The sequence below is a fragment of the Pseudonaja textilis genome, chromosome 5, assembly GCF_049901715.1.
Source record: "Pseudonaja textilis isolate UNSWEBS1 chromosome 5, rPseTex1.2, whole genome shotgun sequence".
NCBI lineage: Eukaryota > Metazoa > Chordata > Lepidosauria > Squamata > Elapidae > Pseudonaja > Pseudonaja textilis.
Window position 1 is genome coordinate 58,426,713 of NC_141994.1, and position 15,261 is coordinate 58,441,973.

The window sequence follows — 15,261 nt, forward strand, 5'->3', positions numbered from 1 at the left end:
TAAAAGACGAAATAAAACTCTTGTAACTCTTATCATGACTGAACAGTAATTGGAACGAAAGATTTATAACTTATTTCTGCCTGTTAACAGTAGACTGTCACACAATATATGCTTGTCTGATCTCACAGACTGTCAAACAATATATGCTTGTCTGATCTCACAGTCTTGACTTTTACCTCAATATAATAAAATCATGTACAAACTGAGAAATTGTGTGAATGATCATTTTGAACTGCTTCTGATCATAGCCATGATTTAAAAATCCTTGTAGCTGCCATTCCCTCCACCATCCATTTATGTTCGGAGGCATTTCAAAGATTATATCATACTTTTTCCGCTACTTGGTGTCTTTCATTGGTCTTTCTTTAAATGATAACTCTCCCGCTTTGAGCAAAAAAAGTGTTCTTTGCTCAGAATAACTATTTTAATTAAGTTGGGGGATAATTCTGTACCATCAATACTAGGCAGGGGAAAAATAAATACAATTCAAGACAATGACTTTGTAATATGATAGGAGTATACACAACCCAAAAGTTACACTCAACTTACAGAAACCTCAATAGGCATGTCATCGTATTCTTTTGCAATTGCATTTCTGAATGTTTCATTTCTTTGCTGAAAAGCATCTATAGTGCTCTGAAGAGCCTGGAATCAATGAAATGGAGAAAGCAGACCGAGTTTAACATAACGGAAGAGTAAATAATTGAATGTCAGAACAAAATGAACACTAGAGATAGATGCATGCTTGATTCTAGTAACTAACTTTTTAAATCAACAAACGCTGGAAGTTTGATTTCAAAAGAATCGTGACAACAGCAGCAGTGGAATTGCCATGTTACCTAGTTGCATATAAAGCATCAATCTTAGCACATTTATTGCATATTTGGATATAAAAAGTCAGGTTTATTTACCTTTATCCATTCTTCTTTGTCTTGTTCAGAGCTAAAGAACACAGTTGGAGATAATGGTTAAAAGCATGTTCAGAAACTATTAATAAGCTATAACGCCATTTTACATGGCAAGACCTACAAATGCCGAAGCATATAAAAAGGTACAGTACTGAAAACATTAAAAATGTCTCATTGCAAGAAGAAGAAAAAATAATTGGGATTCTGGATTCAAAAGCTGATGCCTTTCAAGCTGGTGCATGATTAAACCTTTGTTCAAATATGACATTTGAAATGGGGTCAGAATGACATTTCACATGTGTATATACCAGAATAATGTCTCTAATGCCCTCTGCATGTGTGAATGCAAATTCCATTAAAACTTCACAAATTGTTCTGCTCAATTCAGGGCTGGATTTTTCTCCTCTCTGAGCTTCCCTTAAACCTTCCAGAAATAAAGTCATTTAAGGCTGTAGCTACTGGATCTAAATTGTACTGAGAAGTAAACTTTGTCACTACATATATAACATTTTCCTGCCAAATTGAACTCTGCAACTAAACCTAATCTCATGAATTTGTACACTGCCAAGAGTGTATTGTTCAAATTGTTTCTAAAAGCAGATCTGGAAAAGAAGTCCCATAGTTGTGGCCAGTAGGTCATTTACATAAAAGCCACTTAGCAGTTTCTTCTCCATTCCTGTCCCCTCTCTAAGTTGTATGCAAGTTTGGGCTCAAGCGATTGTTTCCATATTAAGTTTTCTGTAGCGAAACATTAACAGTTCCACTGCAGGTGATCTTAATATAATATAGCACTGCCTGGAATTTAGTGCTCTAATGCTTTCAGTTTGCAGAATGGAAGGATTTATTTTACTAGGGCTGTGCAGATTTGAAAGCAAAAAGATGTTTGGAATATGCAAGGATCCGATAGTTGCACATAGTAGCTGCTTTATAGAGTTGCATCCTGATTGCACCCTGCTATTTCCAAATAATGGTTTTGCCATCAAATATTCATATAATCAAAAGGATACCTATGTTTATAGGAATGCCTACAGGATGTCATATTTACCTTAAGAATATCAAATAAGGAAACCATAAGGCTGTGACTTGCCTTTCCGTTCATTGCTCGCGGAATCAGAGTAACTACTAAACAGACCAATGGGTCCGTTCCATGATTCCAGACTCTGTAACTTGCATGATAAAAATAAATCTTATCATCTGTGCCAACTACTAGAACATGGGAGGTTTAGTAAAGTTATACTCTGGGCAATTTAAGACTTAGAAGTACAGACAGAGACTGTATAAATTGATCTAATCAAACATTAAGCTCTGCTTCTCACAGGGTTGCAGTAATGGCTTTATGAGATCACCAGGAAGCAATCATCTCTCTAACAAAATGCACCTTATAACCACAAGCATCAATTTCCACTCTCATGGAATCAAACAAAGACAAGTTCTTCTGGTAAAGAAAATCCTTAGGGCAAACTAATGCAATTTTTATGGGGATGAAGACGATTACTGTTTATCAGTATAAGGCGTGTACTCAATAGTATAAGAAGGAAGATGTGGCTGGTGTTACAAACATTTACCTAGCGTTTTTATTTGTGCTCATTAAAAAGCAGAAAAGATTATGTACTATGGGAAGGACCCTAAAGAAACTCTTCACATCATTGAGACAAGCATCCTGCAGTGTACTAATTATAAATAAACAAATGTGACTATTAACTATTATTCCATGGTATTTAATACAAACAGAATTCAATTCATAGCATTAACTACATCTAGTATATTTCTTCAGTCTACCAGAAGGACTTATTTGGTATCAATAGTGGAATGTTCCAAGTCATTTTTCTAATTTTAATACAGGTTATTCGGGGATCTCTATATTCTCAAGCAAGAAACTTGATCACTTCTGTTCAACATTTCCATTGAATGGGACATTCATTTAACCGTACAGGAATGTCTCAACTTATGACCGCAATTGAGCCCAAAATTTCTGTTGTTAAGCAAGGCAGTTGTTAAATGAGTTTTGACCCCATTTTACAACCATTTTAAGTGAATGCCTGTAGTTATTAAGTGAATTACGCAGCCATTAAGCAAATTTAGCTTCCCATTTGACTTTGCTTGAATGGGAAGGTTACAAATGGTGATCATATGATCCCAGGTGCCCGAATTTTGATCATGTGACCACGGGGGCGCTGCAACAGTTGTAAGAGTGAAAAACAGTCATGAGTCATTTTCTTCAGTGCTGTTGTAACTTCGAATGGTCATTAAACAATTAAACCATGGTTTTAAGTTGAGAGCTAACTGTATCTAACTATGAGCTGATGAAATTAGGGGAAAGGTCAAACATCAACAAAAGGCAGCTGGGAAATGCTACCAGCATGCTAGCTGAGGAATTCTGGGAATCAAAGTCCACATTTTTTAATTGCCAAGTTTGGAAACGATGGCTTAAAAACCATCATGTCCTTCATTTAAGAATTTTGAATTTCACTAAGAAGAATGAAAAGAACCAGTGCTTTCCAAATGCAAATCAGATATACGCCGGTTTTCAATATCTCTGTTCCAGGACTCTATAAACTTTTACTTTAGTGTGACTACGCTCCAAGCAAGTCTTAAATTTACTTCTTACCTGGCCTGCAACTCTAAAGTTCGTTCTTTCCCAGACACTTGAAAAGTGTGTGGGTATTCTTCATTGTGGGTTTCTACAATCTTCATGCCATCAATGCCAACTCTTGTCCGGACTGTAAACTTACATCCCACTAAGCTGAATTTTGGTACACAGTACAGCAACATGTTATTGAACTGGAAAAGAACCCAACAATTGTCAAAAGATATTAGTATCCATAATTGTAATGAGTGGGTTATATTAAACAAAAACATTCACTTTGCAATGTGAAAATTGTATCTAAGTGAAAGAAAAATAAGATATTGATAAGTGGTTAGCACAACTAACATTGCTACAATCCTCCAGGATATTCACTGTTACAGTTCACTTTCAACATATAGTATAGTACAATCTGAGAGAAATGCTACTTTTGCCAGTGTGTAAAATAGGAGTTTGGGAAACTGATTACACATTTCATAAAGAATTAAACCATTAAAGTAATGAACCCATTGTTATTTTGTTTAATGTTTATTAAAAAAAATTATTTGGTTTTGAAAGTACAAAAATAAGTTTCTTGCCTGGAAGCTGATTTTGAGTGCAATGTGTGTGAAATTTTCTGAGAACAATTTTAAGCACAGAAAAAGATTGTTCTAACCACATCTATATTATATGAACTTTTTCTAGAAATTGACTGAGTTGAATCCCACTTTAAATATAAACATGACTTTTAGGAAGAATACAAATGGAATACAAATATAAAAAATCAATTTCCTCTTCACAAAAGACAGAAAAAAAAATAGTTAGAAAATACTTTTGAAACTAACAATGTTTTCAGTGGGCACATAGTGGGTTCACACATGAAAGTCCAATTCAATTGATTTATTGCTACACATGCCTATGCACAGGAATCTTCTCAACTAACAGTTAGCATCTGCTTGGAGCTAAATAAGGATCCATGGAATTCAAGGCGGGAGGTTGGGCTTAGTCTGATTGTGGCTATATAGGGATTCTAGGCTGATCCCTCTTTTTAGCACTACCCCCAGATTTTGCCATTCTTCCTCCTATGGCACAAGACGTACTACTTAAACATACCATTCATTACTTCTCCATTCAAAGGTAAGAGACATAGGATTAAGAGAAGTTAGCCTGGTGGACAATTGCAAGGGAATCCTTTTACTGATCTAGTATTTATGAATTTGAATGTATTAGCATCTCTTCCACACACACAAATGCTCCCCACTGCTTTCTTGTAAACTTCCACTTGCAAACCATGAAGTCTCCTTTCTCAGTATACAAAAATGTCCTTTATCATTTTACCATGTTTCGGCCTTTTATTGCATCAACATTAGTCCTAATTAGTATCAACCATGTTCCTGGTCCTGTATAAGGCTATTTAGGAGGAAACCGTGTTCTTGTTTGGCATTGCTTCACAAGTTATGTTAAGAACAATTAGGAATACTGTACTCAAAAAAGAACTACAGAAAGTCAATTTGGAAATCTTTCTTTGTAGGAAAAACCACAGCACTGAAATAGCACTTCCTCTTCACCTGCACAAATATAGAAATCTAGTGTTATAGACATTTAAAATGGTACCAAGTCAGAGTAAAATACTTACTAAGAAGAGATATCTTTCTTGAGCTGATGTGTTACGAGCAGCAAGCTTAAGTATTTGCCCTTCTTTTATCAGTTCATTTGAAGGATTGACAATATCTTCTTCTTCTCCTAACATTTCATACACCTCTAGTAACTTCTTCAAATTTTCCTTTTTCATCAAAATAAAAGAAATGACAACATTGATGCAAACTGCTTGCAGTTGTTTATGAAAAGGCTATACATAAGAATCTAGTCATTTAAAGTTCAATATTAAATTGGCAGCAGATAAGGAATTCAAGAGAGGCTGAATTTGGATTGTTTGTGGCAATGTAAGGACTCTAAACTGATAACATGTTTAATCCCACCACCATCACCTAACTCTGCCTGCTCTTCTTCTACACCAACAGCCTCACCAGTTATGATGAGGATGAAACAAGGAGAGATTTCATTTATTTATATAGATTGAATTATGCAGAATCTATATTTATAAAGATTTATACAGATTGATTCAAAAATTCACAAACATACTCTATAAATATAACACATAAAAAAGATGTATGGTATATTGTGTAGCTACTCTGTTCACTGATAGCAGGTATATAATATAACTTCAAATAGTCACTAAACAAATAGTTGTAAGTCAAGGATTACCTGTGTTTAAATTGTATGGACAACTATCAATTTTATGGATGCCTGTGTGAGAAATACTATTTGTACTAAAATATTACATTTGTTTTCCCACAAGTTCCTACACTACCCACAAGGGCAATTAATGCAATTGCCATTTGTTTTGGCAAATATGCTTGCTCCTGATTTTGTCATGGATCTTGTTTTTGTAGGTGACCCAATATTTTGGCTTTTCTAATCCTGAGGAAACATGAAGTTATAATGGCACTGAAAAGAGAGACTCATCTCCGTTTTTCACATGTATGACTATTGCGGCATCCCCATGGTCACGTGATAAAAATTTGGACACTTGGCAAATGTCTTTATGATCGTTTCAATGTCCTGGGGTCATGTGCTCACCCTTGTGACTTTCTGACAGGCAAAGTCATTGGGAAAGCCAGATTCACTTAACAACTATGGCAAGAAAGGTCATAAAATGGGGCAAAACTCACTTAGCAACTGTCTTGTTTGGCAATGAAATTTTGGGCTCAGCTATGGTGGTAAGTTGAAAACAACTGTCATAATAACTAAAATGCAAATTCTGCAAACAGAAAATGGCAAATATGTTACTCACCATTTTCCGGATGGCACTGTTAGAGTGACTTGCAGCTGTGGATATAATTTCCAAGGACTCTAGGGAAGAAATGGTAAATTAAAAAGATTAATTCTCATTCCCTAATTAATATGTAAATTAATATTTTAAAAGCTAGCTTGCTTATAACCTGTATTTAGAAAAAATAGCTGCTAAATTCAATTAAATAGCCAAATACTGTATAGCACAGCAAGTTTCCTCAGAACTAGCTTTTCACATCAGTACAAAATAAAAAGCCAGAGCAACAGAGCAACATGTTGGTCTTGCAGCCAACATTAGTATGTTAAACTTGAATATTAAAAGGTTATGATAATGCATCTTTTACTGAAATGAAGCATTAAACAAGCCCTTGGCAGAATAATATTTCTGCTCTGTAAAATGCAAATCCAGTTATTAATTCGACTTGTCACTGCCAGCTCAGTCACTTCAAACTGAAATATGTATGAAAATGACTGCTATGCTTGTCTTTTTGACAATGAATGAAATCTGCAGAGGTCAATTAAAGGCAAAGATATGACCAGCCCTGCCACTATGCTGAAGAAAAACAAATCTTAACTTCCTTATTCAAATTTCAGAAAAAAAAGAGTCCATTAATTTGACGAAAGAGACCTATGGAAAAAAAATAATCATAACGTATATCTTTCTGTGGTTTGAGTTACCAAACCAATCCCTTATTTAAACGTTTGCACAAAACTATTGTGAGCATTCATGGAATGAAATGAATAATTTGGAAAAAAAAATGGAAAACCCTTTCTGAAAACCACAATTAAAAAGAATATCTTTAAAATTACAACTTGTTAAAGACAACAGCAATACTCATCACAATTTAAAACTTATTCCAGCATATCAGTATGCAAGAAAGTACATACTGATATGCTGATGTACTTATTTTCTCTTGTATTTCAGCACACAACTAAAATGCAAAAAAAGAAAGATTTTTTTTCATCCTGACAACAAAAGGAAAATGGCAAGCTGTAAGATAGTTCCTCTTTTGCTTCATGCACAATGCCCACAAATATTACTTTCAGCATCTTTCCAATCTAGAGAATCTGCAGGCAATTTTCTCAAATAATCCTTCAACAGCATCTCATATCTTGGAATTCGTTGTACAGGTTCTAGCATGTGATGCTGCAATGTCAGATTTCCACAAACTTTCTGTTTCTAGAAAAAGAAAAAAGAAAGAAATCTGTTGTAGTAATGTTGATTCCATGGAATTTTAGATCTCCTAGTTTTTATGAGCTACATATGACCTACACTTTAGACAACTTAAGTCCAGGGGTGGGATTCTACCGGTTCTGTCCACTTCTGTAGAACTGGTTGCTATGAAAAGCAGCAAACAGAGAGCATACATAGATCCTGTTCTATGTCTGCTGCTGTTTTGTCCCACCTGCCCGCCTGGGCTCTTACCTGACCTTTATTTCCTGTGTTTTCAATTGCAGCTACTTTGCACGACACAGCTGTGGTTGAAAAAGCAGGAAAAAAGTGCTTTTTCAAACGCTGCGCACCTGCGTGCAGTGCTGCTCAGATGTCCAGGCAGCTAGATGACGATGATATACACGTGCACAGCAAAATGTAAAATCAACGAACTGGTAGTTACACCGGTCGGATCCCACCCCTGCTTAAGTTTACCATTTCATGGGTAGATTCCAAATTGTTTTTGGAAGGCACTATACCATGCAACAAAATGAAGTGCTATTGACATGGTTTTGTGTGTGTGTTGCGTGTGTGTGTGTAAAATGAAATCATTATTTCTCACACTCACACACATACCACATACACACATATATTACCTGAATATCTTGAATAATGGATTTGAAACAAGGGGATCTCTCAGTCCAAGTTTTCACCAGCTCCATTGCGTTGTCAAAATTTTTCACATATTCTCCATACATCTTGAGAAAAGGAGCCAGTTTCTGCAGAATATCACTGATTCTGGGGTTGGTGTCCCTAAATAGGAGGAAAAAAGCAGCAACACATGAATAATGTGTTAAACGTCAAGTAATACTTACCATGGGCCTTTTAGTACTGTACATTCTTTATTAGTTTGTCTTCCTTAATGTCTATTTTTGCGTGACAATCATAATCTAGCTGAAGGATTTTCAGACTCAAATTCATATTCTCAAATGTAATGATTATAATTTATTTCAGTGAAAGCCTATCATGAAACGCACTCATCTTATCAATTAATTAATTAACCTCCCACAGTAGAACAGTAGCCTCTAATTGTTCAGGAGCCAATGCCTATATTTTATGAAAGATTTTATCTGCCACATTGATCATTCGTAAGGGAGACACAAGTTTCAAAGTTCTAACTAATATTCTACAACAGGAAAAATTACACAAGGACAATCTGTACAGTCATCCCACCTCTATGTTTTTCCACCCAATGGATACTGGGATTGGTGGACTGACCAGGATTGAAGTACATGACCTAGTTTTCAACTGAGAGAAATTTGGGTGACCAAGGGAAGAAGTAAAAAACAAAAATAGGTGTGTTCTACTTAATTTTAAAAAGTAATAAAAATCTTGCTGCTGAAAATAATCAACTTGTTTTGCTATTGAGAACTTTGACAGTTGAATTCAGAGGGGTATATATGGATTATGGACCCACAGGTTTTCCACCCCATGCTAAGAAGGTTTGGGAACAGAGTTGCCATGTATCCCTTTCTTCCTAAAATCTGATCTGGGGAAAATTAGTGCATGATTGTAATTATCAACTACACCCACTCAGAAAAATATGATCCTGAATAATGTTTTTTTAATGAAGCAAGCCAAAAAGCAACCTGGGTGTATGAATCTTAAACCACAATTAAATTTAACATCTGTCTTAATTCCACACACAATCAAAAAGCAGAAATAAATGTCAGAATTTCTTGTACAATACACAATGAGAGGGGAGTTAAGATTTGGTTGGTTCTGAAAAGGCATTGAGATAATAGCAGGTCTTTTACAATCAGAAATCCTTTTGTTTCCTATCCTAAAATCAGTATTAATTATTGCAAAATCATAATGAATCTTTTTTATTCTACAAATACAGATTGATCTCACCCTGCTCCAAAATTGCATTCCATATATTTTTGATATCTGCACATATGGAAGGACAAGTTTCAAGGCAAAGGGATATTATATTTCCAGGTTTTTTTCACAAAGAATCATTAAGGATCTCAATTACACAAGGTAAAATGCTTCTTTGGGTTCCCCTTCTATGGGGGGATGATGTTCATGTTATTTTTCAAACTGTCCTTCAACAATTTACAACCATGCTTACCATTCCTGCATTCTTTTCTCAAGCTCAGGTAGCAAGAACTGACTATGGAACTGATTTATGGATGAAATATTGGAGAATATTTTATTAACAACTTCAGCTGGAAATGATCCCCGGTTAGCTTCATCCATTAGTTTGCAATAAAAGACCTGCAAAGAATGGAAGTCAGAGACACGCATAAATGCATTCCTGCTCCCCTCACGTTAGCACAAGATAAAAGGTCGCTGTTGTTTATTGGTATATCAGGTAATCTATAATAATGTTTTAACAATCCCCTATTATAACCTCTCTTTGTTTTAATGAGGCAATACAGAGCTAGCTCCTATTCTTGCCCTTCAGAATGGGTTCTCTGCAAAGCAAAGCTGTGCAGTGCAAAGACATAAATGGATTTCAGAAGTAATGGGGGCACCCATGTTGCACCCCTGTGTATTTTCTTAAAGTACCTGCCTCCTGTCATAGAAAAAGTTGCTGACGGATACTACATTCACATATCCAAAGAACCTTTTTCTGCTGTGAATCTAAAGCACCACACTGTGAAATGACCTTCAAACGTGTCAGTCTTTATTCTAGGAAAGCTATGCAATCTTCTGAGCCAGCAGATTTTTGATGTATGTGCTGCTTCTTCCTTCTTCTTCTTTTCTTTTTTTTGCCTTTCCTTCAAAACTCATCTTCCCTCACATTTGCTGCTCATTTAAGTCAAAATATTCACTCCCATGTTACACTGATGAGCCATCACATCAAACCTTCTTTGCATTCCATTTTTACTGAACACAGAAACAGATTGACATAACAACCTTCACTTGCTCTTTATTTCGTTATTTGATTTATATACTTGCCCAGCTTACTTTTACAAGGCCCTTGGACATATCATATTACACGGTTTTGAGTGACTGAAATGATTTAGGGCAAGGGTGTCAAACTCAAGGCCTGTGGGGTGCTTAGATCTGGGGGGCAGGGCCACCCTGGAAACAGCGAAGGACCAATCTGTGTTGCCTCTGCCAATGAAAACAGAGCTTGGCCCTCCCAAGCTCCGTTTGTGACTGGGACGGCCTCCTGCAGCGCTCTGCCAATGAAAATGAAGCTTGCGAGGGCCACATGCGCTCCCCCCACTGAGCTCCATTTTTGCTGGCAGACACTGCAGGAGGCCATCCCAGCTGAAAGTGGAGCCTGGGGGACCACACAACCCCCCCCCCCAAGCTCTATTTTCACTGGTAGAGTGCTAGCAAAACAAACTACTAGCAAAAGTGGATCTCCCAGCCTTACCAGGGCCACCACAGGTGTTCCTGACATGAGTGATGTCAAGCTGGCGATGCTCAGCTGGCCATGCCCCCCTGCCCCTCCAAGGTCAAACACAAGCCTGATACGGGCCTCAAATGAAATCAAGTTTGAAACCCCTGGTTTAGGGTTTCCTGCCTGAGCAGAGGATTGGACTAGACAACGTCCAAGGTCCCTTCCAATTCTGTTATTCTGTATTCTGAATGAGTAACGATTTACTAGCTGGCCAAATTGGGATAAATAAATGCCTTAGGATCCCTTATCACTTCCTTCATCAGACCACCACAAGACCTGACTGTAGATAGCCTTGCTATCAGCTTGCTAAAAGAAGTTAACCTAACTACAAAACAGGAGCAACATGCTTTATCTAGATTTGGAGGCTGTATAATTATAATCTTAGCAATAATACAAAAGGACTTTGTGTTCTTTTAGGATTTTTTGGGTGTGTGTGTGTGGAATTTGTAACTTTAATTCTGCTTAGCTTTTCAAGAACATAGTCTACTAAAGGCTGACACTTGTTGTGACCAACCTATAGTGGAAGATGAAGTTTTTTTATGATATAAAATGAATTCCACTTCTCAAATAATTGTCATTAACCAATTACATTTGAATCCAAAAATATTTTTCTGCCAAGGGAAGTTTCAAACTATTTTTCGTAGTTGTTTAACTCAGGAGAAACGTGGTGGAATGGAATGTGCAACCTCAAGACTAATTCTTATGTAAACCAGAGTTAACCTTCATGTCAAAATACAGCCTTAACCTCAATCTTTACAAAAACCTTAAGAGTGTATTTTTCTACCAATATTACTAAAGAGTACGAAATTATAAATTTAGGTCCTGTTCAGTGTACATGGCCATGCACTGGAACACAAAGTTGCTAGTTTCTGGCAACATGTTTAATTTGTACACATATTTTAAACCTTGTATTTTGTACCTTAATGTCAAATAGTATGCCTTATTTTAATTGTGATGCTTTTGACATGAATAAACAAACAATTCAGGTCTAATAAACCAACAGATTTGCAATTAGGAAATTGATTTCAGTGATGTAAAATTTCCTTTTTAGTAGTCTATTTAGATTCCTGGTGATTTTATGGGCACATCTATCTAGTTTTCCTAGAATCAATACAGAAGTGATTTGCTACTGCTGCCTTCCAGGATTTTTTTTTTAAAAAACTTCCCCTGAGCCTGAAGCTCAAAGATTTGCTAGTAGTTTTCCATCCAAGTATAGTCAGGTCCACCCAAGATTAGGTTTTTAAGATGATCCAAAGTCAACTGGGTGTTGCCACACAGCTGCTCTATATTATGTTTTGGAATTTTGGAAAATATAATATAAATTTATAGCTTCTTTAAAAGGGCAAAATGTAGAAACACAGAGTAACTTGCTCACATGCCTCAATATTTTTTAATATGGCTTGCAAGTACCATTTACTTACACGTTCTCTATAAAAGACAAAATATAGGGCTTAGTTTAGGGAAAAATTTTAAAAAATCACAAGCATACTTCAGGGGTCCATGTCACCTCCTTTTCTCTTCAACAATTTCAAAGAGGCTAAACAGGTATGTTAGGGCTAACTCAAAGAATCTCCCAAATCTAGCAGTTCTATAGGGTACAGTTTGAAAAAGACTTCATTGAACTATGGTTGGCTAAAAACAAGCAAAGAATTGAAGAGAAAGACAGGTGAGTAAAAGTAGCTGGAGAAAATCAGCAAAGGTGTCAGAAATTTGAAATGAGAATATCAGTCAAAAGTAAAAAGTTTTGGACAAGACTTGGAGAATGAAGTATTAGGCAAAAGACAAAAAGTTTTAATGGGAAAGGCAGGAATATGAGAAAATGACAGGTGAGGTACATGGGATAAGATTGATGGGCATGCTGAAACAAGGATAGAAGGATGAACTGAGAACAAAACAAAGAAAGATGGACTGTTAACAAAACAAAGAAGAAAAACGGAATTCATCCTGAAGCATAGGGACAAAGTAGAAGCCAGCCAAATACTCAGTTTAAAAGTTTCTAATATGGTATTCTTTTAATTATCAATAGCAATAGCACGTAGACTTATTTACCGCTCCATAATGCTTTATGGCATTCTCTAAGTCAGTAGTCACCAACCAGTGGACCGCGGTCTACTGGGGGCCATGAGAAAATTTTGGTGGGCCACAGAGAAATCTCACCCCCAGAGCACCCCCACAAAGCAATTAATCCAGGCTGCTCAGAAACACAAGGCTGTGCCGCCCACATAGCTGGCAGGAACCCTCCTGCCCACTTACTCCTTATCCAGTAAATTTGCCTGCTAAATTTCTATTTTTCCTTTTTCCCACCATCATCTGTTCTGCTGTGCCGGGAGATTTAGATTAGCTAGGAAGCAGGAAATGGTTGGATTTCTTGCTTTCTAGCTAGTCTTTAGATCTTCGGCTCTGCTTTTAAGCACAGCCAAACCTCCCTTAGGACTGAAGGTTTGCTTGCAAGCAAATTCAGTGCAGAGTCACAGCAAGCAAATTTGAGAGACTGAACTAACCAATGGCAAATAGATAGATCACTGAATGATTCTGTGAGCAACTCAATCTGCCTGCTTTGCCTGATTTTGGGTAAAAGTTGCTCTTTTTTAAAATAAAAAATTCAATATTTACATGCATGGTGTGTTGTGAGTTAATTTTGTGAGTTTGCTTGCAAGCAAATTTTATGTCACAGACTGAGCTAGCCAATGGCAGATAGATGGATTTCTGAATTGAATCTGTGATTCTGCGAGCAACTCGATCTGCCTGCCTGCTTTGCCTGATTTTGGGTAAAAGTTGCTCTTTTTTTTACAAAAAATTCAATATTTATATAAATATTTATAATATTTACATACAAGCCATGCCCAGCCAGTCACATGACCACCAAACCACACCCACAAATTAGGCCACACCCACAGAACCAGTTAGTGCTCCCTGGGATCTAAAATTATGAGTTTGGTGGTCCCTGAGGTCCAAAAGGTTGGTGACCCCTATTCTAAGTGGTTTACAAATGTCACTATATTTCCGCCCAAAATCTGGGTCCTCATTTTACTGAGCTCAGAATGATGGAAGGCTGAGTCAACATTGAGCCGGTCAGGACTGAACTCCCTGGTTGTGGGCAAAGCTAGCCTGAAATATTGCATTCTAACCATTGCACCACCAGGGCTCTTAATTAGGTACCTGCTTGCTTTTATAATAATATTATTTTGTTATTAATTTGTTCTGTTTCTTTGGCTGCCCACTCCCAGGCTTGTAAATCACTTCACAGCAGAGCAGTGCCTTATTAAACTGAAAGGAATTGCATGCATTAGTGCAGCCAACAGCTACAGTAAGAAGACAGTAGTCAAAATAAACCACTAGAAATTTAAAGGTAATAAGATACGTCTAATTTCTATTCCAAAACTGGCAACTCTGCGGTGCTTCTTATATTTTGAATCAGAGAGAAAAATCCAAATCAACACAAAAAGAAGCTGGCAAAGATTTTTTTAAAAATATTCAAAACTCAATTTATGGTCTAATGACCAAAGAAAGGGGGAAAATAATTATGCAAAGAACGAAGGTGAGAAGGCAAAACAAAAGACAGGCTCCCATGATGAAAAATGTTCAGATTCAGTATTGGGTTATTGAGAAAAGTTATACTGTAAACAAAAAGAACAGGATAGTGAATCAGGAGAGCAAAACCAACCCTCGTGGGCTGTGTGACATTTAAAATTTTTGGATTGTGGAATTTAAATGGAACTTTATTCTGATGGGATATGAGTAATTCTTAATTATTTTGTAGTTAGTCATCATTTCAACTGGGAGATGAACATGAATTTTCTCTTTCTTAGTTGCAAAATTAAATGGTGGTTTACATTTTCTTGTGGGTATTAGGAGTGACCAATAGCCATAGGCTGGCGTTTGCCAAAGGAAGAAAATGGACCCCATTTGCTGAGAGAGAGAAAATGGGACAGTGGAGGAAATATTCTTGATAACTCTTCTCTTTTCGATAGAGAAAGAATGGCACAGGAAGATGTAATCTAAAACATTAATTTCCCATCTATGGCCCACAAGGATATGTGCTTGTATAAATTTACAAATATACATGAACAATATCTTGAGAAATCATTAAATATTGTCCAATATCTTGGCAGTAATTTCAGTATCTCACAATTTGGCCATTTCATCAGATTCCACTAAAAATGAATTATTATTTAAATTAGGACACCTGCAAATTCCATTGGCAGCGCAGGTTTGACACAATGCCTGCAGTTCTATATTACTGACTCTGGAGTTGAGTGCTGATCTTTAAAAGCTACTGATAATAATCAAGGAAAGGAAAATGCTGGTAGAAAATAATACATTTATGAAGATGGAAGAATGAAATGATTGTGGAATGCATAGC

General features: G+C 36.5%; 1 protein-coding gene across 4 annotated transcripts in view; it reads right to left on the minus strand.

Moving 5' to 3' along the window:
• The window catches only part of FGD4 (FYVE, RhoGEF and PH domain containing 4), a 102,250-nt gene that overhangs the window by 8,113 nt on the left and 78,876 nt on the right, over nt 1-15,261 (minus strand). For all 4 annotated transcript variants that reach the window (XM_087934986.1, XM_087934985.1, XM_087934987.1 and 1 more), the window contains exons 6-13: nt 9,612-9,757; nt 8,134-8,290; nt 7,366-7,504; nt 6,326-6,384; nt 5,108-5,254; nt 3,517-3,689; nt 912-942; nt 550-645 (exon numbers count right to left, since the gene is read on the minus strand). In XM_087934986.1, coding sequence (XP_087791112.1) covers nt 550-645; nt 912-942; nt 3,517-3,689; nt 5,108-5,254; nt 6,326-6,384; nt 7,366-7,504; nt 8,134-8,290; nt 9,612-9,757 — 948 coding nt within the window. The remainder of the gene's footprint in view (nt 1-549; nt 646-911; nt 943-3,516; nt 3,690-5,107; nt 5,255-6,325; nt 6,385-7,365; nt 7,505-8,133; nt 8,291-9,611; nt 9,758-15,261) is intronic.